General features: G+C 28.9%; 1 protein-coding gene across 1 annotated transcript; it reads left to right on the top strand.

Moving 5' to 3' along the window:
• The first annotated feature begins 10,700 nt into the window (after positions 1 to 10,700).
• Positions 10,701 to 22,458, top strand: LOC112680714. Its single transcript, XM_025550895.1, has 3 exons — positions 10,701 to 10,917; positions 12,748 to 13,012; positions 21,789 to 22,458. Exons 1-3 carry the CDS (start codon positions 10,717 to 10,719, stop codon positions 22,193 to 22,195), a joined length of 873 nt encoding a protein of 290 aa, XP_025406680.1. The 5' UTR covers positions 10,701 to 10,716; the 3' UTR covers positions 22,196 to 22,458.
• Positions 22,459 to 24,913: the final 2,455 nt, after the last annotated feature.

Here is a 24,913-nt window from a genome sequence, read left to right as displayed (position 1 = left end):
AACCCAATGTTATTTAGCGTTATTTCCTTATTTTTTTTTTTACGAAACAATTAAAAAATATTAAAAGCATATATAATCTCCTTGAATAAAAGTCGTAAATTGCAATAAAGTATGCATAAATATGCATATAGATGTAACTACATTACATACCATCTATAAAATATTTATAAAATAAACAGATAAATCTACGAATTCGTCTTTTATAATTTTTCTCATATATTTCAAATAAATTTGAATAACCCATTCGAAACTTATAAAATATTATTATTCATTAGCAATACTGATCACTATGTATCTTAAGTTATACACTAGTAGTGGTACTTCAATAAATAAATAAATATATTCAAATAGAATCGATTAACGCAAGAATTATAACATTATAGTGTTAGACAAATCCGTTACAAAAGTAGTACTCTAATTCTTTCCCGCTACCAGTAACTATTAATCCTATACATTTATTTTTCATTTCTAGCCATCACTCTATAGTTAGAACGAGTGACACTGATTAAAATGAATCTTTCTTTGGACGACCCAAAAAGTGACATATTATGCCGTGGTACAAAAATATTATACGCATATTTACTATTCTACCCCCCCCCCCCCTCATGAACATACCGCAGTACCTACTCGAAATATTTATTATTAATATCACAATCATCGTACACATATTAAACAAGAAATCATTGTTATAATCGCTTATCGGTAATTTTATTTCTAGATACCTCTCTCACACTATCGATCTAAGAAAAAAAATCACTTTGACGAATATCGCTGTGGAACTTACAAAATTAACAACGATTTTATAACATTTTACAAAATAAAATAGCATTCATTTAAAAAATCAACTTGAGGCTCAAGTGATTATAGAAGTGGAAATCGAAAAATATACAGTTGTGGTTTAATATGCAGTAAGATTCCTTTGCACTCTAAACCCAAAAAATGACAAAAATGACAAGTTATTCCGTCGTATGAACCAAAAATAAAATCCCCAAAAGGTTGGGCTCGAAAATTGTTATAATACTTACTAGATCACACAAATGATAAGGTTTTTATTTTAATTCTCAAACGCACAGATTTAAATCCACTAACCCTTGGTCTTTTGCTTTGATAATCACAGACTTCATATAAATTTATCTTTGCTGTATGCTTTGTACGAATCCACTTATTGTTCGCATTTACCCACTTACCGTATCATCTCTCATTAAAGTTTTTTGATCAACATTGTTCACTGAGTATAATATCCCATGTTAGCTTACATATCACTGAACCCGAGGACTTAAATAATAATAAAAATAAAATGATTACCATGCCAAATGTACAAGGTGATTTCTTAATATTTTTATAAATATATGTATAATGTATATCAGTGGCGGCGTGATACAGAATTTTAGGATCAATTGTCCCATCGAAAATGGGGGTGGGTGGTCTGGTGGATTCACCCATGGGTGGGTAAGTGGTTAATAAAAATGTATGCATAAATATTATAATATTGTAATGTACAAAGTATACCTAGTTGCATAATTATAGTTTAATCCTTGAAGAGTTATCGATACTTCATAATTAGGGTCCGGATTTTTATGCATTTACATATTTTTAATGAGTGTATGCAGTTCAACGGGAGTAAGAAATGTGAACGATTTGTGTAGCAGAGAATCTATAGAAAAAAGTTTATTTTGCATATAAATGCATATTTTAAGGTTTAGAGCATATTTGAAGAATTCGGCATAATAAAGCATATTTTGGTACGTAATAGTTATTTTATTTATATTTCACTATAGAAACTAGATTTATGAGTTTATGAAGTATTGTGGGGAAATATTTAATTTGTATTAAAACCATATCTTGCTTATCGAAACATATCGATCGACAACAATGAAGACCAGTTATATATAAATTTCCTTCATACAATTATATTTTTAGCATGATTATTATTATTATTATCGTGATTTTAAGTCTTATATTGGATAAACATGCTGCATCGTGGCTCTTGTTGAGCCAGTTATTACCAGTTATTACAAGATGGGGGACATGGATAGAGGCAGTTATATTTAATGCAAATAACTATGAAGGTATTAAAAGTGTAATAGAAAAACTAGATAATGATTCTTCAGCAAGTGTAGATAATTGTAAAAAAATGTTCAATTTGACTACAGTGAAAAATGATTTAACATTTATAAAAATTAACTTTTCTGGGCTTATTCGGGCAATCACAAACTTAGAAGATATTAAATTGACATTACTACAATCGTTAGAGATTACGAAAAATATAATTTCCGAACTATCAAATATTCAAGGTGACAAAGGTTCTATCATAAAAAATAAAATATCTCAGTTATATCAAAAAAATAAAGGATTTCAAGTACTAGAACAAATCGGACTAGTTATATCAGGTAACAATGAAATACAGATTCCAGAAAATTTCAATCCTTGCTCTGTGGCAAATATGAAATATGCACCGTTGACGTCAGTAGATGTGGAAAGATCCTTCAGTCTATATAAACATATATTAAGTGATAGAAGAATAAATATGACACCTGAACATATGGAAGAGTATATTATTGTTAACTCTTTTTATAAAAAGTAAATATCGATTTATATCTATTAGGTAATTAAAATGTTTTTATTTGTTTAAATTGTTTTTTTATATATATAAATTGTCTTCATTGGTATAAAAGAATTAAATACATTTTTTTTATTATTATTTTTAACTAAAGTGCACTTTATTAATTTAATGTAATTTTTAAACATTTTTTGTCTTTAATTAATGTTGTAAGTTGATGTCGCAGTGCCGGTAATAAAAAAATTAAGTTTGTTTGATTATGTTGTATTAATTATTATTTATTAATATATAAAGAAAAAATTAAAAAAAAAATTATAAATGCATATATTTTGGGTAAGAGCATATTTTTGCATATTTTTTAAAAAAAATAAGAGCATATCTAGTGCATATTTAAAGGTTTTTTGATGCATAAATGCATACTATTTTAAGGTTTTTAAGTGCATACAAATCCGGACCCTATTCATAATAAACCAAATTGAAAATAAAATCGATGGATTTGGATACTAATTTTGATTTGGTTTTCATATCTTTAAATAACTTATGAGTTTATGACATATGGGACACACTAAGTTCTGATTTCTGATGTTTTAATGCAAAAAGCGTTTACAGAAACAAAACAAATTATTATTACATTAATATTAAATTATTGATATATATTATATTTCTGGCATGGTTCACATGTCTTAGAAAATGAAAACAGTCAAGTATGTAAGAATAAAGGATTACTGATTAGTATTAGTATTTAGAAAAAAAGTGTAATGACTAGGTCCCGGATTTTAATGCAAAGTGCATATTTTTTTGATTGATCATACACAATGCTCTTTAAAAACATAATTAGTTTCATGTAACGAAGGTTTCAAAGCTACAAATTTTATTTTGCCTTTTTTTGGATATTTCGACATTAGCTTGATCCTGTTTCTGATCAAGAAAAGTTACAAAATTTGTGGGCGACCAAAAGGTGACATGAATCCAACAGATTGGAATAGACACGTCAATAGTTGCAGATCTAAAATTCAGATACCAAAAAGAAATTTAACAAATACTTCAATTAAACATTTTTTTGTGAAGAAGCAAAAATTAGAAAATATTGATAAGTTTATGTTTTATTTTATATTAGGTACATAAAACCATAAAGACAATTAATTTTAATGTAGACGACTTTTTCTTCAATAAAAATAAGGAAATAAGTACACATTTTACTATTGAAAAAGCCATTCGGCTTCCTCTCCGAAGTAGTGGAGATCAAGTTATTTTATCTAGAGTATCCATAGATTTGTTTATTTACTTGATATTGCAGTATATTATTTTATGAATTTTAAAAATTTTATTTGAGAAAAATTCTCAAAAAACATGATATTTTTAATATCTTTTAAGTTTCATATTTAGCCCTCAAGTTTATATATCTTTATAAAAAGTATTGTAGATTTTTAGTGAACATTTTAAGTTTCTGACCGAATTATTTTTGAAGCTATGATAAATTTTAACTTATAATAATTAGGTGTTGGTATCTATAGCTGGGATATTAATAACTGTACTGTAACAGACCAGGTACTAGATAGTAGGTACAAATATAATGCCTCTAAAACTTATGTTGAAGTAAACGATGATCTGGTTAAACAAATGTCATTATCAGGTAAAAATATATAATAAATAATTAATTAAGAATAAATAAATAATTAAAATAAATTATAAATAAAAATTAATTAATTCTTAAAGCTTAAGAGTATTTCTATTCATAATGGATCATATTTCTAACAGCGCAATTACATATAAGTATATACATATATTACATATGTATATAGTATATTACATATTAATATTCTGTACGATCTATTAAAACTTGAATAGTATTTAAAAAAATTTTGAATAGATTATTAGAATTTAAAATACTGATAAAAATAGTACTTGTATGTCATATTTGTTAATATAGTATTTAAAATATTGTTTAAATATTTTTTTTGTAATATACCTATTTAAATATTACTAAGATAATTTTTATAAATTATTTGAAATACATTTTAAATAGGTACTGTTTTTATAATCAAAAAGTAAATTATATAAATTTATTTTTCATATAAGTACCTACTTTAAGAAATTTTGTTTATCAGTAAAAGAAACTACCTATATTAGTAACTTTTGACTAATTGAGATTATTCATAAAATAGTCATTAAAATAACTATCAATTATTGTAATAATAAGACATGGGCTCTAAAATCTGAAAACTTGCATTATGAGTAACTGCATGGCACTTGTTAAATAACAAATAAAAAACAATAATAATTAATTTTAATATATAGATTGAGACTTATATCCTAATAATCTAGGATAATATCATAGAGATGTTGAAATTTATTGGAGAATATCATAAGCCTCTAATGAATCATTTAAATAGTCTGATCCTCAACAAGAATTCGGCTTACAGTTTTATCTCATGAATCTTAGAATTCCCTTTTGAAAATTATAGGAAATCAAGTTCAGTCATCTATAGTTAAAGAATTGAAGGGCAGTGGATTATTTGCCGTTATAATTGATACCACTACTGATATTGCTAACATTGAGCAATTTTCTTTTGTAGTGAGATATATACATGAAGGTATCAAAAAATATGATTCAAATTTTCATATCAACTGAAATCAATATAAATCTTTTATTTATAAGGTAAACCATATGACCTATTATTGTGCTTAGAAGCAGTTACTGATGCGACTGAAAAAGGAATGTTTGATACTTTTTGTCGTATTACTGATAACTATCAAATTAATTGGAAAAAAGATCTTTGTGCGCAATCATATGATGGAGCTGCTTCTATGCAAGGGGAGTATTCTGGTTTGAGAACATTTATCCAAAATTAAAATCCACGAGCAGTATATATCTGGTGCTTTGCTCATATAATGATAATAATTATAATAATAATAATGTTTATTTCCATAAATACACAATATAATATAATAATATTAGCATAAGCTTAATTTTAAAATTGATGGATCTCCTCAAAAGCCGAAGGCTGTGCTAGAGGAGAGAGTTCCATAGAATATGTTATATGATTAGAAACAAATATAAACTATAAAGAATTACAATAGATCAACTTATTTGAACAATTAAATGAGAATTTAGTAATTGTTGACACTTTAAACTATACTACAGATATAAGAAATTTTTTTGGAGAATTACAAGGCTTAGTAAGTTACACGAGGGCTAGAAAACGTACAGCAACATTTTATGAATACCAAAGAATTTAAATGTGGGACCAAAATTTAAAGATCGAATTCGGAAAATAAAAAAATTTTCTGATACTAAATGGACGTCACATGACCGCGTTATTTCTGTGATACATGATAAATTTGACGCATTAATTGATGCTTTAAATATACTGTCTAGCTCAACAGTATAACATCTTAAAATGGACACATATTCTTACAAACAATTTCATCATTTAATTTTATATTGATTTTAAAGTTGATGGGCAGAATATTTTCAATTACAACTCCTACATTTTGTTTCTAGCAATCTAAAAACATTGATATTATTCAAGATTATCAACTAATAGACAATGCTAAACAACAATTATATGCATTTCGTTCTGATGAAAAGTTCAATGATCTAGTTGAAGACTAAATAATTTTCTATTAATCATAATTTACCAGAATCAAATTTTAAGGAGTCCCGAGTACGTAAAAAAAAGAAATAATGCCTGGCGAACAAATAAATGATGAAATAATTATTTTAGCTTCAGAAAGGTATAATTATTATAACAGTTATAAATTCATTTAATGATTTTTCTATTTTAATTTAGATTCAAAATCAACACTCATTTTAAAGCATTAGAACAAATCATTACATCAATTACCAACAGATATAATGGTGCTCGAGAAATTATTAAGGATTTATTACTTTTCTCTACAAATCCACTAATGGATGTTTCCAAATCTCCTAATGTAATGCCCGTAGAATCATTTATGTATTTATCAAAATGGATAACAAACATAGAAGTAAAAAAACTAAGAAATGAGTATATTATATTCAGTAAAAATATCACAGAACTTATAAGTAGAATAATACTACCAAAAAAAACTTCATTCTAATGAAACTGAAATATCAGAAAATATGTTGGATATGGATTTAGATGATGAAAGAAAGATTGAAGAGAATAGTGAAAATGATGAACCAACTGCGATAGAAATAATGCATCATCTTTCTACACATGATTTTAAGTCAGCCTTTCCTAATTTGTATTTAGCTTACTAAGGATTATATACTATGCCCGCATCATCAGCTTCAGTTGAAAGGAGTTTTTCAAAGGTATAATGTTAAAACTACAGTCCGGATTTGTATGCGCTCAAAAAGTCTAAAATAGTTTGCATTTATGTATCAAAAAACTTTTAAATTTGCACTGATATGCTTTTATTTTTTTAAATTATATTAAAAAATATACTGTTACCTAAAATATCCATTTATATTTATTTTTAATTTCTTCCATGAATAATAATTTAATTAAATTAGATTAATTCATTTTTTGATTGCAGACCTCAACTTAAAATATTAATTAAAGAATATTAATTTTTTTAAAATATATTGAATAATAATAAAACAAATATTTTAATTAGGAATAATCAAAAATAATAAATCATCTTATACCATTTTTTTGGCAAATATATATGAAAAAAAAATACAAAATAAACAAATTTTTTAAAAAACTATTGGTTTAATACAACTTTCATGTAAAATATGCTTAAATATACAAAATAAACTTATTTCTTTGCATAATCTGTTACACAATTCCTCCATATTTCTTACTCCCATCAAACTGCATATACTCTTCACAAATAATGAATACAAATCCGGACTAGTTATAACAATCGTTTAATATAATCCTATCAATTAAGATTCTGAATGCAATATTTTTGTATCATTAGTAATATAATTTTAATATTTATGTTACTAATACTAATTATATATTGGGCACATCCTATTTTTTTCTTATAAATAAATATAGTGATAGATTTACGGGTTAGTCCAGGGGGTCTGTACCCTCATAGATCCTCAGTTTTGGCTGTGATATATTATTTTCTCGATTAGATCATGTCTTAATATATTATAATATAATATTAAAGGATTCCCTCTCCAGAAAAAATGAAATTGGCCACTAAATAAAATAGCCCCTTCCAAAATATAAAATTCTAGTGCCTAGATGTGTGTTCGAAACTTAATATATGTTCTTTTAATTAAATGTTAGGGGTGGGTGGTTATAGATCAAAGGGATATGTTGCTGTTCCATTCCTAAAAATAGTTCGCGCCGCCGCTGATATATATATTATTATTAACCTTTAGTAAATATTATGGTAGTTGAAAATGTACAACTGTATTAATATTTTATTCGCTTGAATAAGCTCTTATTGTAATGAAAATTCTATTTACCAACTCAAGATTATATGTTTTAAATAAATTATAAAAAAATAGGGAGTTATATACACAGACAATGCTATTATATACGTACGCGAACAATGCCTTATGAATTAGATATTCATATTCAACGTATTTTTGTATATATTTTAGGGGCGGCTTGTTAGGTTAGACTTTGAGCCTGCGTAAAAAAAACAGCTACTTGTAAATAATTACTATTTAAAAATGTATAAAATATTTTTATTTTTATTGAAAATATATTATAGCGTTTTCTATATTTATTAATATAAATTTAAAGCCACAAAATATAAACCAATAAATATTTATTTCGATGGAAACACTATTTAAGTCATTTTGACGATGGTTGTCGTTTCGTTGAAACTAGGGCTCTCGGTTTGGTACGTGTATTGATATACACGTGTACACGTAGTCCGAACATTAAAATAATAATATTTAGGAATACCCGTGTATTTAATTACACGTGTTTTTAAAGTTCGTGTACACATGTATTAAAAGTTTATATACCCGTGAATTAAAATTGCCCGTGTAACAGAAACTTGTATTCATTTTTTTTAAATTAATAATATTGCCGTATTATTCTAACGTGTGATATACAATTTTTGCGTACTGAGTAATTTTATCTCTTACGAGTATGTTGTTTGTTATCGGCAGATAATTTACATTTTTTTTGGTAACATTGTTATTTGTTATTAATATTCATAGAAAAATCAAATACGAAATTTATAATTTATATTATTATGTATGAATCTAATTTGTAATTAATTAAAAGAATCGGCATGGTCGTATTAATAAGTTATTTTTATAGTATTTTTACTGTAAACTATATTATAATACAATCTTATAAATAAAATTCAAATTAATAGTTATTCATTTACTATCAAAAAAAAAAGTTTCTTATTTAAAAATTAAATTAAATTTTTATTTACTTTGTGTAAACAACAATGGGGGAGGGGCACATGGGGCACGTGCCCCTGTTACCCATCCATGTAACCACCACTGATCATAACGTATGGACTTTTAATATACGAGTATATGGACTGTAAATACATGTGTATACGGACTGTAAATACAAGTGTACTCGTGTATTTTAATAACACGCACTTTAGCACCGTTTTTATAAAAACACGCACGGAACGTATTCTTAAATACACGTGAAATAGAGACCACTAGTTGAAACTGACGTCCGACAGGTTCAATCGTAACATGTAATGGTTTGCTTATTGGACGGATGAGGCCGGGAAGAACAGTTCGCGTATTATAGACGTTATTAAAACTGGGTTCATGACAATAATTTCCGTGCCATCACGCCATCGTTGGTCGCTGTACATCGTCATCTGCGAATTCGAAGATAAAAAAAATTGCAGAATTGAATTAATTTATAAAAAAAATTACAATTAAATTTAGTTAAAAATTTTAACAAAATATTAAATTAAATATTATGTATAATTAATTTTCCAATCCTATAGGTTTTTCTTGTTCGTTATTGAATGGAGTTTATGTTGAATAATTTAAGTCTCCTCAGAATATTTATTACAAGTTGCTACTGATATATTCATATTTTACATATCATACACTGTATATTAAAACAAAATTGAACGAGTAAAGTGAACAGCTGTTAAAAAAAAAAAAAGAACTGTTGATATTTTATAATTTGCACTGCGAAACATTCAAGACTATTGTTTTGTAATCTACATACGAGATATAACTGTATAACTGTCTTGTTACATCCAAGATATCTTCTAAATGTCCGAAAATTATTACCTGTAAACGATTTTATGAAATAAAATAATCTACAGCTTCTAGTTCGATGGCACTGGGTTAGGATAGGTTAGTGATCGAATGGCCCATCGTTTTAAATCGTCAGATGTATTTTTACCCGGACTCGGATTCTATTTCATCTGTTATTTTTTTTTTTTTTTTTTATAGAATGCTAACAAAAATAACAGAATAATCTATACATTTATTTTAATATTGACAAACATATCAAATCCACAACTACGTACTGCGTATATTTAATTTCCTAACAATACTACATACGTCTTTCTTCTTGTGCATATCCGCCCTAGTATTATCACGTGTATCGTATTATATATCATCACAGGTGCTGTGCAAATGATAATAAATCTCAAATCCCGACGACGTCTAGCCCATATACTGGGTCTGCATTTATGGAACATTACCAAAACTAAACATCAATGTTTCTTTGTTTCTAATCATTGGTAACACCGCGTTTCCGTGCCACTTCACCACAATATCGATTGCTATAAGTATAATCGTACACGCACGATACTTATCGCGTTTACTGTAAAAGAAAATAATCGCTATAAGTAGGATTGACGTGTAAAACGTGGACGCTTGTCCTCTAAGTGGAGTTCGTTCGTTTCTCGAAATCACGAGTCGGCAAAATCTGCGTACGCGGTTTGTTACAGTTGTGCATCGCTGCTGCAGTATTGAGAGGTAAATTAAAAATAAACAAGAAAATAAAATGATGATCACGTGAGATTATTCCACCTGCTCTCATGGACTACTTGAGACGGCCTAAATTTCCGCATGAAACGTTTCGGTGGCAGTGAAGATGATGGTGGTGGTGATGATGTCAATATGAAGGGCAGCTGCATTAGAAATGAATAAATCTCGATGTCAGACTTATTAACGTCGGATTCCTTTTAATAACGATAATTACTATTAGTCGCTCGTCAGATGCGGTCCACTGTCGGATAATTTAAATACCATTATGTCGCAGTACCAAGTGCATGTCCTCGGCTTGTTATTAGTCATAGTGTTCACGTCGGTTTTCGAAAGTTCGGAATCGTCTGTCTTCGACCAGTGTGGTTACCGCCACACAAACTTGACCGCTCAGGAATGCGTAGGAAAATTAATATTGGATACGCTGACCAAAGTCGCAGAGGACCCAGATGATTTCATTAAGACGAACGTAAGTGACGTAGCGTGGTGACGTTATATAATAATACCATATATATACTTTACGGACAGATATTTCTAACCAATAAAAAAGTGAATTTTTCTGATAAACACTTATCTAATTGAATAGTAAATTTATAAAATCATCTTAAAAGTTTAAATATTTTTTAACAACTTAGCTTTTCCCAATTTTTTGAAAAATAATCAAATAAATTAAAATTAAAAATAATAACCATTCACCAATAATTGTTTTTTCGTTCAGTTTCGTCTGTTAAGTTTGTCCGAATTGCATGCCGGAAAGTCACGCGTTTGGGCGAATTTTTAAAAATTGCAATGTGTTTGGGCAATTTAGCATTTAGCTTTTTTTTTAGAAATTTTTAAAATTTAATTTTTAAGCTATAGTTATGTATATATACGTATGTATAAAAATTTAATGATGTCCAATACCAGATAACAATATTATTATATCGATAAGATAGAGTATTGACTATAGATATAGAATAGTATAGACCAGCGGTTCCCAAACTTTTATGATCACGGAACCCTTAACAAATATTTCTTGTTTCGTGGAACCCCAATGTCTCTAGCTTCAAATTAACACAAAATCTGTAATTATTTGTATTTACGTTTATTTTTATTGTTGAAAAACCAATAATCTAAAAAATGTTTTAAAGATATTTTATGATTATTGTTAATTACAATTACTGTTCTCAATATTCAGGTACATATCGCGGAACCCTCAAGATTGTCCCACGGAACCCTTAGGTTTCGCGGAACACACTTTGGGAATCGCTGGTATAGATGATTAACTTTAAAATTGTATGATGTAATTCCTGAAATATTACCTATTATAGTTAAGAAAGGTATATCTAATGTTAAAATGAGAGTGAAAATGGATTGATAAAATACAACATCCTGGGATATTAAAAATAAATAATAAAAAAAAAATTACTAAAATCGAACCGGTATGTAATTTGGACATACATCTCTAAGACCTGGCATGCATTTCGGACATTTTTTTTTAACATGCAATTTGGATGCAGCCAATTGTATAATAATTTATAATGCATAGTAATGAGATTAGATTAAATTGACATTCAACGATTATTCTATATTTACGATAAAAATTATCAAAATCAAAATTAAATTGCCATAAGTGTCCATTATTTAGGAGTTTTCCTATATGAAAGTAATGAAAATTTCCCCGTTCCCATAAAAACGTTCGCTATTCGTAGGTGTCCGTTATTTAAAGGAGCCCGTTAAGGGAAGTTTCACTGTATACATTTTGATATCAATTAAAATTTAGAAATATTAAATACACAAAATAACATTTACATTAATTCAGTTTTAGAAGAATTACACATTCACAATGAAATAAAGAAAAATAATTATAATAATATTTTAAACTTACAAACCAATTTTTTAAATAATATCTTACACCAATACATTTTAAATAATATTAATCAAAGTATTTTTATTTCTTAACATATCTGTCTAATAAGAACTTGATTTTAAGTGATCTCATTAAAATAAATTATCTCTATGTAAAAATGACCAATTTTTCTCAATATATTACTTCCTTTATAATATTAATTTTTTATAATTAGTCGCGGTTTTATTAACTTTGTATATACCTGATGATGAATTTTTAATTCAAAACCGGACATACTTTACAAATATAATAATACTCCAGGCTAAGCAATTATTTATTTATATATTAATTTACGAGCATTAACCATTTACTAATTTTAATTAAATATTTTATTAGTTTATTAAAAAATAAGTAAATATTCATTCGTTTTAATCGATTTTATTTACGCTAGTGAACATATAATTATTTTAGGCATTGGATAGTGATGGTGGCTCGATGCGATTTGTTAAATTGAAATTCGATAATGATTCCATGAACGTCAATCAGCATTACTTAATTGAAGAGGGAAGATCGTGGCGTTCCGGAAGCTTATGGGATCAATTAGTGTACGCGTTCAAAAAATTGACAAACTACAGTAGCGACCACGGGATTTTAGTGTCCCTACCACAGTGGTCGAGGACATTTCCATCTATAACTGTCGTAGATGAAAACGACTTTCTCCAAGTAGTCAACGAAGGTGAGTGAGATATATTTTTGATTTTGTTTAAATAATAAGTGACCATTGACCAGGATTGAATAAGGGGGAGGGGCTAAGAGAGGCCCCGGGCCGCAAGTTGAAAGGGACCAAAACGTGTCTTATAATCATTGACTAACAAGTATAAAGTACTCTTTTATAAATTAATTGTGCCTGCTCTACAATAAAGACATATATTATACTTATTTTAATTAATATTTATTAATTAAAAATTACTAAATCCAAGCAAAAAATAAAATTGTTTTGGGTGAAAGTGCCTCACCAAATGTAATAGCCATCGTATATTATAACCATAATTCGGTCCTGCCAATGGCAATCGTTAAAATCAATACTGGAATTTGCTTACCGTAGTCTAGAATTCAAGGAGTTTAGGATAATGGCTGCGGTTGCATATTATTTGCGCCCTAGGACAAAATAAAACAAATATTACGTGGTGATGATCTAACTCTGTGAGCGAATTTCCGCAAAACATCCGAGTTGCGTTCACGGTTTTTCGAAATTTGTACCACTGTAAAAAAAATTAACTTCGAACGAATAAACCATTTATTATAATATCCAATGGATAAAACAGTGAATGTTGACTTGAATCATCTAAGATCCACATTAAAATTATCATAATATATAACAATAACGTGGATAATAAATAAAATGAAAAATTAAATGTATTTTTAGTTTTTTCATTTGGTATTAAATTATTGGCGACCCCCAGGTTGAGCACCACTCATGAAATAGTTGAATTATTTCATCGATCAGTGTTTGTCAGAATCACGAGTAGAATTAATAAATCTTATAGGCAAGATAAATAACTTATTTAAAATATACATGTGATAAAACTCAATCGTTTACAACGCCCACTCGGATCGATTATTTAATCGAATACCGTGCAGGAAATAATCGTTTTAAAGTCTAACATTTTGACCGTTAATGAGAAAAAAATAAATACAATCTATTTTATGGAATTTTACTGATTTCAATGGCTATTGATTATGCTATGTGATTATAAATTGTCAATTATTTATCATGCGGAGAAATACTATATCGTCTGTTTATCTCGCGTCACGTCCAGTGCTTGATCATTCGAGTGTAACATGTTCTCTTGCCCTATAGCTATTGGGTACATTATCGACGTAAAATCGATACATTATTTAGCATAGCATCGAACATTTTATAAATCTAATGACACGTACGAATAAACGTTTTTGAACTAACACAAATAATAATAATTATAATAACGCAATAGTAATTCAGTATTCTCGAGATGTGGCTTTTTATTTGTTCATTTTTGAGTCACTTTATTTGTACTCGAATCAGTGTATTTCAGCAGGACTATTCACATGTAAAGTACATACACACAGTATATTATCGTCTGTACTATATGTAAATTATATTAGATTAGAAACAAGCGTACAAATTAGCTCGAAGCAGCGTTATTGAAAATAATAGAAACATTATGTCTATTCCCTTGGGAAGCAATAGAGTTAAATTTTTTGTCAAGCTCGACGTGATTAGTCTACACTCTTACAATATACGAGAAACGTATAATACGTATCTATGCTTCTCGGAATGAGGAGTTTATTTATTTATCTTCGCATAGTTTGACATAATATCTCAATGAAATATCGGCCGATAAAAAGAAAAAAACCTAAGCGAAATTGTGTTAACAATGAGATAACCGGAAGTTAAAGTATTCAATCGCACAAACGATGGTGTTCCTCTGACCATTTAGTAATAAGATATTTAAATTATATATTTTGGTACAAGCGACATCAAAGAACAGAAATATTATAAAAGGGAAGCGCCTTTTTAAGCTATAAACGATGCGGATGAAATTATTTTGTTCCCCAAGCGACAAACACCGAGTATTTGATCCCTACTTTATCGTTTATCATTTTTATAATTTTATAAGTATATTTGATACGAATGAATTCCATCATGTTTCTTATGCTTACTGTTCGTGTTGACTGAACATCTAATGAGCTATTATGCATTAGGTAAGGTAATAATATGTTATACCAATCAGTAGGTGATTTAATTACAGATTTACTAATGTATACATTATAACAGGTAGACAATTTCAAACGTTAATTTATATTGACGATTATTGGATTACAATTGTTTTATTATTATAAATTCATAATCAAGATCCGACTCATAACATTTGCATACTCTTGTTATTTATTGGAAAATATAGCAATACACAATATAAATTAATTTATCGGTGTCATAATTTCAAATCTAAAATTTGAATTTGCATATATTTACATATTTAATCTATTTTCAGTACATATTTTAGTGTTGAACATTGTGCTTTTAAATGTTAAAAGTCCCAAACTCTGATTGTAATTATTATTAAGTATGTAGTAATATAAAATTAATATAATTAATGATTATCATAGCATTGTAATAATAAGTTTATCAAATAAACATAATCATAATCTAATGACCATGAATACAAATTATCATTACAGACCTTAGTGCATAAATTAGTAAATGCAACAACATTAGGTACCTAATAATTGGTATAATATAGTATTGATTGCTTATTGCCAATCAACTCATTAGATTTTTCAGTCAATACAATAAACACATATAAGAAATAAGATGGATTTCAATCGTATCAAATATATTTTATAATATAATATTGTAAAATGTGATAAACGATAAAAGAAGTGTGTTCATCACTTATCGAACGCAATATTCATCAGTGTTGGTGTTACCCTAAAAAATAATGCATACTGTTCGTTAAATTTTTGTTCTTTAACGTTTCGGCCATCGGAATGTTTAAATTAAATATATCATTACTAAATGTTCAAGTGAACAATAACGCTTCTACGATCGAATGAACGAGCTGTCGGTTATCCCGTATTATGGTGCACCATGTCGTCGATCATAATAATAATAGATAGATAGATAGTAGATCATCATAATAGATGCGCACTCAATTGTCGGCTGTGTAATGTTACGAAGTCGAGTTAAGTTTCAAGACGGTTCACCGACAACGTAAGAATCATCTTGTAATATCTATCTTTCTCTGCGAGGACGCAACATGTTTGGTTACATAAGCTAATCATAAGGGTTCGGGACTCGTTGAATTTGCATTTGTTTAATAATGATAGCTGAATAGTTTAAGTAAGATATAAATTTGTTTTAAGTCATAGCTGATTGAAACACAAACATTTTAATCGCATATTTTCACATATTTCGTCGTTTTCCAAGCAAAACTCATGTTTAACAAATTATACCAATTTAATTGTTATTTATAGCATATATATTTACGCAGCTTTTGTTTGATGTTGAGAATATTTATTTTAAAAGTTAACATAATTTTTTTTTACTTTCATGCATCGGTCAATATACCTAATCATGGAACGGGTCAGGACAAGGCAACAAGGGAAATATCTAAATGTTTCTCCGTATAACTATAAATTAAATTAACAAATGTGTTATTTTTCTAGATATATAGTATACCCAAACGTGTTACGACCTACTGTAGTTTTTGGTTGAAGCATAAATCATGTGATTTCCTGCATTTTATTGATGCAACAAAATTATTATTTTGGAGCGATTTCTCTTTCGACATTTGCGCGTGACTGGGTCGGCGGTACTGGATTCCGTACGAGATATCGTAACACCAAGCTACATCGTCTGAATAATACACGACTTAAATAATTGTATGCCGTTTACGTGATTACATATAATGTGCTTATAAAAAATTATAATTGATTTAAGTATAGCATTGTTAGAAAGTTCCTTGCGTACCGTAACAAATAAAAATAAAACGGACAATTTGTTGAGCATAAAACATCGTTTTTAAAACGAAAATCGGATAAAGCTGAATCTTTTATCGTAGACAGTATACGAGTAAAATACAACGTAAAAGCAATTCAAGCGTGTTTTTATGTTGCAACTGTGATAGTGGGTATTATATTTAAAATCGAAATAAAAACGATGATGCAGAACGTTTGATATCGCGCGTGTGACAAAAACATAAACCATTTTAATAATTTTAATTACTAGTTTTTAGTCATTTCTCTTCGTTAATACGAATAATGTACTATTAATTGTATGCTTGGATATATAAATCGTCGGGCTTAACGTTAGTTGAGTATTCACTCATATTATGTTATATTTGTTTCAAAAGCAAACGGTTCACTGTTAAATTTAATTTCACCCGATATAACGTAAGCTTGGTGAATAAGCATTATCAATGTGTGTCAATAGAGAGCCGTATAACAAATTTTAACACAACATCCTTAAGTCATAAATTTAGGTCCATTTCCCCAGCACCTCCACTTTCAAATTTCGGGTCTGATCCGGTCCTAATCGTTTGTACCTTGTTTGTTCCTGATTGTATCTCTAATCCCTTCGTTTGTATCTCATCAGTTTTTAAGTTGTCCCTGTTTTACTTAGGAGGTTACATGTAAATCACACTTTTACTTTAGAAAATAAAAAACATTGCGCTTAAAGTTTAATTTTGTCTATGATACATACATTAATATTAATTAATACATACATTAACTTAGTTTAAGTTATCTCTGTTTACTATCGTATACATTTTAAACATTTCTTAAGTTCGTGTGGTTAAAATTTTTGAAATTTTGAGAAATTTTGGGTTTTCCGCACCAGATGTATTTTCATGACTAGTGTAAGCTTAAGCGTACATCATATTCAAATTTACAATATATTTTTAATAAAAAATGAATTAAATACAAATGGATGAATATAAATATGTGTATGTAAATTGTTACGAAAGTTATACTAATCAACTTTACTTTAATTCTGTTTTAATAAATTATATACGTAATTTTTTTGAATTCACTATTTAAAATATATATTTATTTTATTTCTTAATAAAAAGTAGTGTCTTATTAAAATGGCGTAGGGAAAGTGGCGTCCCCATCGCCCGGTACATTATAGTAAATGCACCGCAATAGCCCTACCCTAACCTTAATTGGTTGGGGTAGTTTGGTCCTCCAGGTTGGGGGTTGAGCGTAGGGCTAACAACCTTACCTCGTAAAAAACTCATTGTTGCGATTCAACTAAAATCGCCTCGGATGAAAAATGTGGAGCTAAAGGATCTCTCGATAGGAATATGGAATGTACGATCGCTGTATAGGGCCGAACATCTGACGACAGTGATATCGAGTCTTGAACGGTATCAACTGAATATAGCTGGGATTCAAGAAACTAGATGGCCAGGGCAAGGAAACTTAAAAACAAATAATTGGACCTACTTTTACAGTGGTGGACTGGGGCATCAAGCAGGAGTGGGCTTCATCGTGAATGACAAACTCCTACCTACATAAGCGTGTGCAGACATAACTGGCAGGGTAGTCAAACATAATACATTATCATTTAATATTAACAAAAAATTTGCATTCGTAACTTCATTTAACTTAAAAACTATATTTCTCCAGTATTCTTACATTTTTTTTAACGTTAACTAATGTTTCGAAGTGGTTGAAAATAGTATGTTTATTTATTATTGTGATCATATTGAATATTTTGGTGAGGGTGGGAAGTTTCACAGAATAGTCAAGTACCTACCCTGACTACCCCGTGTGCACGCTTATGCCTACCTAACATAAAACGCTTTGAAGCAATTAACGATAGAATATGGTATCTAGAATTAAAATGTAAATGGTACAATCTAGTCATAATCAATGGTTATGCACCTACTGAGGACAAAAATGAGGAAATTAAAAATGAATTCTATGAAAAACTGGATACTATATGTGACCTACTACCAAACAACAAAGTAAAAATAATACTTGAAGATTTTAATGCAATAGCAATAGATTGCTAACATATAAGTAAAACTTTACTTATATATTTTATTTTAGATTTCCATATAATTTTAAAATTTTACCAATACTAATTCTATACGAAAAAGTATAATTTCATAAACGTTTGAATGACATATATACATACATAACTAATTGTATTAGGTACATAATATAATCCAAACAAACATTTTATTGGAGTCATTTTTTTATAATTATATTTTTCAATTATTATTCTCTATAAGTAAAGAAAAATATTAAAATACTCCGAAAAATATACTAGCTTGAAATTGGGAGTAACTCAAATATTTTGGTTAGTTAGAGTCGATATCTTATGGAATTAGGAAAAAAATGTAGGCAAAACTGTTTATTATAGAAAATATACGACAAAATATTTCAATATTAGAGTTCTAATAACAAAATAAATACCATTGGATTAATTTTAATAAGACACTTATTACTTTTTATTAAGAAATAAAATAAATATATATTTTAAATAGTGAATTAAAAAAAAATCACGTATATAAATTATTAAAACAGAATTAAAGTAAAGTTGATTAGTATAAACGAGATACAAATTGGAACCGAATCGGATCCGAAATTTGAAAATGGGGGTGCTGGGGAAATGGACCTCATAAATTTTAGTATTTTATTTTGATATATTTTATTTTAAAACCCTTGATATTTAAGTTTCAAAGATAAATTAAAACCATTACATATAATCATAGTGAAATTTAATTATACTATGAGTTATTTGATAGTTACGAATATATTCGTCCTATAGACTGCCGTCGGCGCGCGGCCTACGGTACGTACCTTTATTTTACACCTATACAAACGCATTCGCGTGACATTAAAAAAAAAACCAAATGCATATCAAATTTTTTTAAGTCAGACTTATTACTTCTAAAATTACCATATTTTTAAAAATGTATTTATTTTTTATTACTTATTATTTCTAACTGTTTAGTATTTACTGTATATTACATTTAATTAAACTGTGATATTATTATACATACAAAAATTTGTGTTTTGTGAAGCATGAACAGTGGTATTTTAAACTTGAAATAAAAAAGTATAGGTAGATAATTTAAACGGGCAAGTATGCAAATTTTTAATTTTTCCTTTACTACATGAATAATGTTAATTTCTTAGGGGCCTCGAAAAATCGATTCGGCCAGGGCATTTGAAAGTCTAAATCCGGCCCTATTTCCCTCCATTTACAGATCTTCTCATTTTGATTACTAAATAATTCTATGCAAAGACAAATAATAAAAATGAAACCTCTACGACAGTAACTGTAGATTGTACATTAATAATTTGATATCACCACGACTGTTATCGAGGAAGTTTCACTTCTATGACCTGTGCCTGCCCAGAATTGTTTTTTTTAAATAATTTGAATATTATAAAACGTTTAAATTGCATTATTTTTTGTTTTGATTTTGTACTATAATTTATTTTTATTACCTTTTTAAACAAAAATTATTTTTAATATTTTCATAAATTAATAATTGAAATAAAACAGATTATATCAAGCAATTTTAAAAAATTCTATTGCACATGAGGTTATAATTTAAACTTTAATGTTTCTGAAAACAATTAAAAAAAAAAAAAAATAATACTTTGAAAAATTGTACATTTTTATTTTACAAACAAACGATATTATACAGAAATTATCTAAAGAAAAACACTGGTTGAGATTCTAGTCAATACAAGTAATCAGTTATGATATTACGTGATGTGATATATGCACTGAGTCAACAATAACGCTGCTCCAGTAATGCTCCAGTAAAAAACGATTAAAAATAAAAATAAATAACAATCCCAAGTAATTTAGCGTTAAAATAAAAAATAAAATAAATAGTCTTTATATGTATTATAAGCTAATGAATTGGATAAACTATGTACAGTAAAGATCGTCTTAAGTTTTATTAAATTTAAAACTAATTATAAATGCATTTAAAAAACAATTACAAACTAAATTGTTATTATTCGGATTTTTTTAAGAAATTGAAGAAGCATGTCAAAAACACAATATTCACTTACTATTCATCTTACTGTTCACCTTAATAGCAAGCCAAACGAAATTTCCTAATAAGTGTCGAATAAAGTAGATATACTAATGCTAAAAAACCAAAATTGTATAATATGAATACGATTACATTTTACGAGAGTACTTTGATCGCTATCGATTAAGAAAAAAAAATTAATAATAATAAAATAGGAAATTTTTCATATAATGAAATTAGAAGAAAAAAACGTTTTAACACGTGTTAAAACAAAAATATTTTTATTAATCGTAAATTTAAAAATGAAAAATGTATTTCTATGATCTGAATAATGAGTATTCTAGCTATTTGAATGGTATCGTATAATTTATAATAAACGTAGTTTCGACAAACATTTAAAATCGTAATAAATATACGTGCTTAAACTTTGGTGTGGTATTCATCAAAATAATTAATTATTGTCTAATAGTACAGGCAAATATAAACTTGCTGCAGGGGTATGAAGAAAGCATTACCCTCCTACGGTTCAGCGATAGAAAATAAAAAAAGGAATATGTTTCATGTCGAAGCTTTTACAATTGTTAAATTCACTATGAAATCCCTTTGCAACACATATAATTTTCAATTATTACTATGGAAAACTAAAACTGTTTTCGCTTCGAATCGGTTTTTGAATGCGAGTGTTCCCTCTTATCTTTCAAATGTTCGCTAACAACGATGAAAAACGATGATTTTAAATTACCTTTTGAATTAAGCGTTATTTTTTTTTCTACTGACGTTTCAATCGGAACACGATTACGGCTTACGAGAACCCACTCCTTCCGCTTTATACGTTCCTGGGTCGTGGTCTGATATGTCTGATCCGAGGACGCGCGTCCGTCGCACACGCGTCCGCGGGACAGACGGTGCGGTGTGCCCTCAATCACAGTTGTTTTGTTTTTACAGTGGTTTACCAAATTACAGGTCGCGGCAAGCACCCGCACAAGAAGTACGCGCTGCTGTTCCCGCTGCTGGCCACATTCAAGTTCCTAGTGATCAAAGCGCTGCTGGTGCCCATCCTGGTGTCCGTGATGATCATCAAGAAGATGCTGGTGCTGGGCGTCATGGCATTGCCTACGTTGCTGACGATGCTGCGGTTCTGCCGGAACCCCAACTTCCCGGGCTTCGGGTTCGGCAATCTAATGGCCGCGGGTACGGTGGGCCCGGTCGGCCAAGCCGCGGCTTTCGCTCCGCTCACCGCCGACATGTCCGGTGACTATTCCACGTACGTGCAGCAGTCAGCCGCTGCGTCCCAGCAGAACAACGCGTACAAGGACTACTCTAAGAACCTGATGGATGCCATGAAGGCGACGTATCGTCGGCGGCGATGAAGGGCTGACGAGACGTGCGGCAGCAGCGCATCGTCTTCCGCACGACCCCGACACGTCTTACTTCTTGCATACATCTTTGCCGCACTCCTTATACACCGCACTACAAATACTACTGAACCGCCCGTCGCTCACTGCCACTGTCTTGTCGTCGGACACGAGCAGGTGCCACTCAAGTTTCGACGAGCTACAATCATCGTCGTTACAAGGTTTGCGTTCGTCGCGTTGCCGAATACCACCAGATAGCCGTTCGAGAAACTTCTTGGCTCTGCAGTGAACAAGAAAAAAAATGTCACTATACTGCGATGTAATTACCTAGCTTCTTCTTATAAAATACCGTTTGACCGGAATTACTCAGGGGGGGGGGGTTTACACGCGTGAGCAATATTTAAATACTCCATAGTATAATATGTTATAACGTGTAATATATCACTAACGGAACACTGCTAATAAGTAAACATTTTTTTTTCGATCGCATAGTGTCGCGTATAAGCAATTAAGTGGTTTCGTGCTCTAAAGTTCCTGGCGGCGCGATTGCAGGTGTACCACAATTGTTCAAGAAGATGTAAACGATTTATTGAATTTATGAACATTTCGATGTTTCATTTTTTTCCAACAATTTTTCTTCGAGTACTGGATTCTTAAGACCAATGGATACTCCTCAATACCGACAATCGATTTTGCACATTACTTACATTTCTCGAAATATCTAGTTAGTTATTTAATTGGTAGTGGCTAATTTTCAACTACTTATAGTAAACTTCACAGCGGTTTCCGTTTAAAAGGCGTAAAGCGAAATAATTCACGAGTGACTTCGAGGACATGTTTTTTTTTTCACTACTGTCAAATTAGATTTTCTAATAACTGCCTATACAAACATACGAGATTTGCTTTCGTTCGATTTTCAACCGGTACAAATCGTTTTGGAGAACTAAATTGCGTTGTTTTGAAAATCATAACGTGTAACGCGAATTTTCCAAATTTTTTTTTTCGCTCATGATGTGGATCATAAACATTCCTTAAAATTACGTTTGATAATTTTATACATTTAATACAAGTGGCTCTAATAGCGAGTAAACATTGCAACCAATTAAAAATCATGCCAACGTTAATATTTCGCATAACCGTTAGAATTAAACCATGTGTTTCCTTATTGTTTTATTTGTTTATCGGTCAAACCCAACGCACATATATGATTTCGGAAACAGTTTCAAGCCCAGCATTGCGTAACCATCAAACTTTAATCCAAAATTAGTTCACATGTAAAAATACCACATCTAGAATAATACCACGTGTTTATCATACACTTAATTAGATAGGTATTAAAGTATATCGGTTTTTTCGAGTGACTATCAAGTTAAATCATCCTAATATAATATAATCGTCACTTATGAGTCAGAAAATGAATGCCAAAACTCACATATAGAATTTTGTTTATATAGTATACGACAGTAAATTTCACCTTTAATCAATGTCGTTAAATATTTGTTATAATTATTATATATATTAATTAATTTTTTTACTTACATTAATCGTTTTTTCTTCTGTTCAAAGTATAATTTTTTTTATGATTTTTTAAGATATTTATTTTATATAAAAGAAGTATGGGCGCAGTTATTAACACAAAAAAAAAAAATAATATGCTAACAATATTATAAAACGGGCATAGTATGGCACAGCAATTATGTAATTGCAGTTGTTCTTCGGCACTACGGATTTAGCTGCATCCAGGCGTTATAATTTTTGTGTTGGTAACCGCTCGATAATTTAATAATAAAGCCGTGCTCCTACAACACTAATTGTTCTGATCTACCGATAGTTCCTCAATAAACCCAATGGACAGAGTTTATGGGGATATTTTATAAGGTATAAGGCTTTTAAGGTTTCTTTTTTTTCCCTAAATGTGTAAAATAATAAAAAATATTGTGTACTTATTTGAATATAATTCAAACTTGTAACACATTATTAACATATAAATATATATACATATATTTGTAAATGGGACTTTAGCTTTATTGAATAAAGAAACTATATTTTACTTACTATAAAATTGTTATTATTATTGTTATAATTATTTTTTCATTTTTTCTTTTTCATAAACACTTGAATCTCACAAACCAAATAAAATATAAAACAGATATTCTTACTGTAATAATTGCATATTAAGTAAGAAAAAAAAATGAACACCTTTTTAAACATAATTTATTGTACTTTTATTGGATAACAAATTTTTCCACAGTCGTTAGATTAGATTTATTGATATTAGACGATTGGTTAAATTTGGAGACTTTTCATTTCAATTTTTTTTTATCTATTTCAAAAAAAAAACAATATAATCGTCTATTGTTTACCAGGTTATGTACTCATATACATAATATTACATAGTTCTGTGAAAATACGGAACATTACATTTTAGATAAATTAAATAACAAAACTCAGATAAAAACATATAATTAGGTATTTATTTTTTCATTAAAATTATTTCAAACAAAAACACATTATTTAATAAAAAATCAATAATTAATTCGTTAATTAGTTAGCAGATACCTAGTTCACGGAATGTACTTGCAAAAAAAAAAAAAAATGGTAGATTTTTAATACATTTATTAGTTAACATTTTTAAGCTAAGCTCAAAAACGAAACATTCTTTGATTTTTATATATAAAAGTACTAAGTATTACAAATAGTTATACAGTAAGCTACATAAAATTTACAAACTAA

The sequence above is a fragment of the Sipha flava genome, unplaced genomic scaffold (genome assembly GCF_003268045.1).
Source record: "Sipha flava isolate LNK unplaced genomic scaffold, YSA_version1 179_pilon_pilon, whole genome shotgun sequence".
In the NCBI taxonomy this organism is placed as follows: Eukaryota; Metazoa; Arthropoda; class Insecta; order Hemiptera; family Aphididae; genus Sipha; species Sipha flava.
This window is presented reverse-complemented; position numbering and strand designations above follow the sequence as displayed.

Bases quoted from the DNA above. Each gene is read 5' to 3' on its own strand.
- LOC112680714 (XM_025550895.1), top strand. From the start codon at position 10,717: ATGTCGCAGTACCAAGTGCATGTCCTCGGCTTGTTATTAGTCATAGTG. The intron at 10,918-12,747 runs GTAAGTGACGTA...TAATTATTTTAG, and splicing joins ATGATTTCATTAAGACGAAC to GCATTGGATAGTGATGGTGG. The intron at 13,013-21,788 runs GTGAGTGAGATA...ACCAAATTACAG, and splicing joins TCTCCAAGTAGTCAACGAAG to GTCGCGGCAAGCACCCGCAC.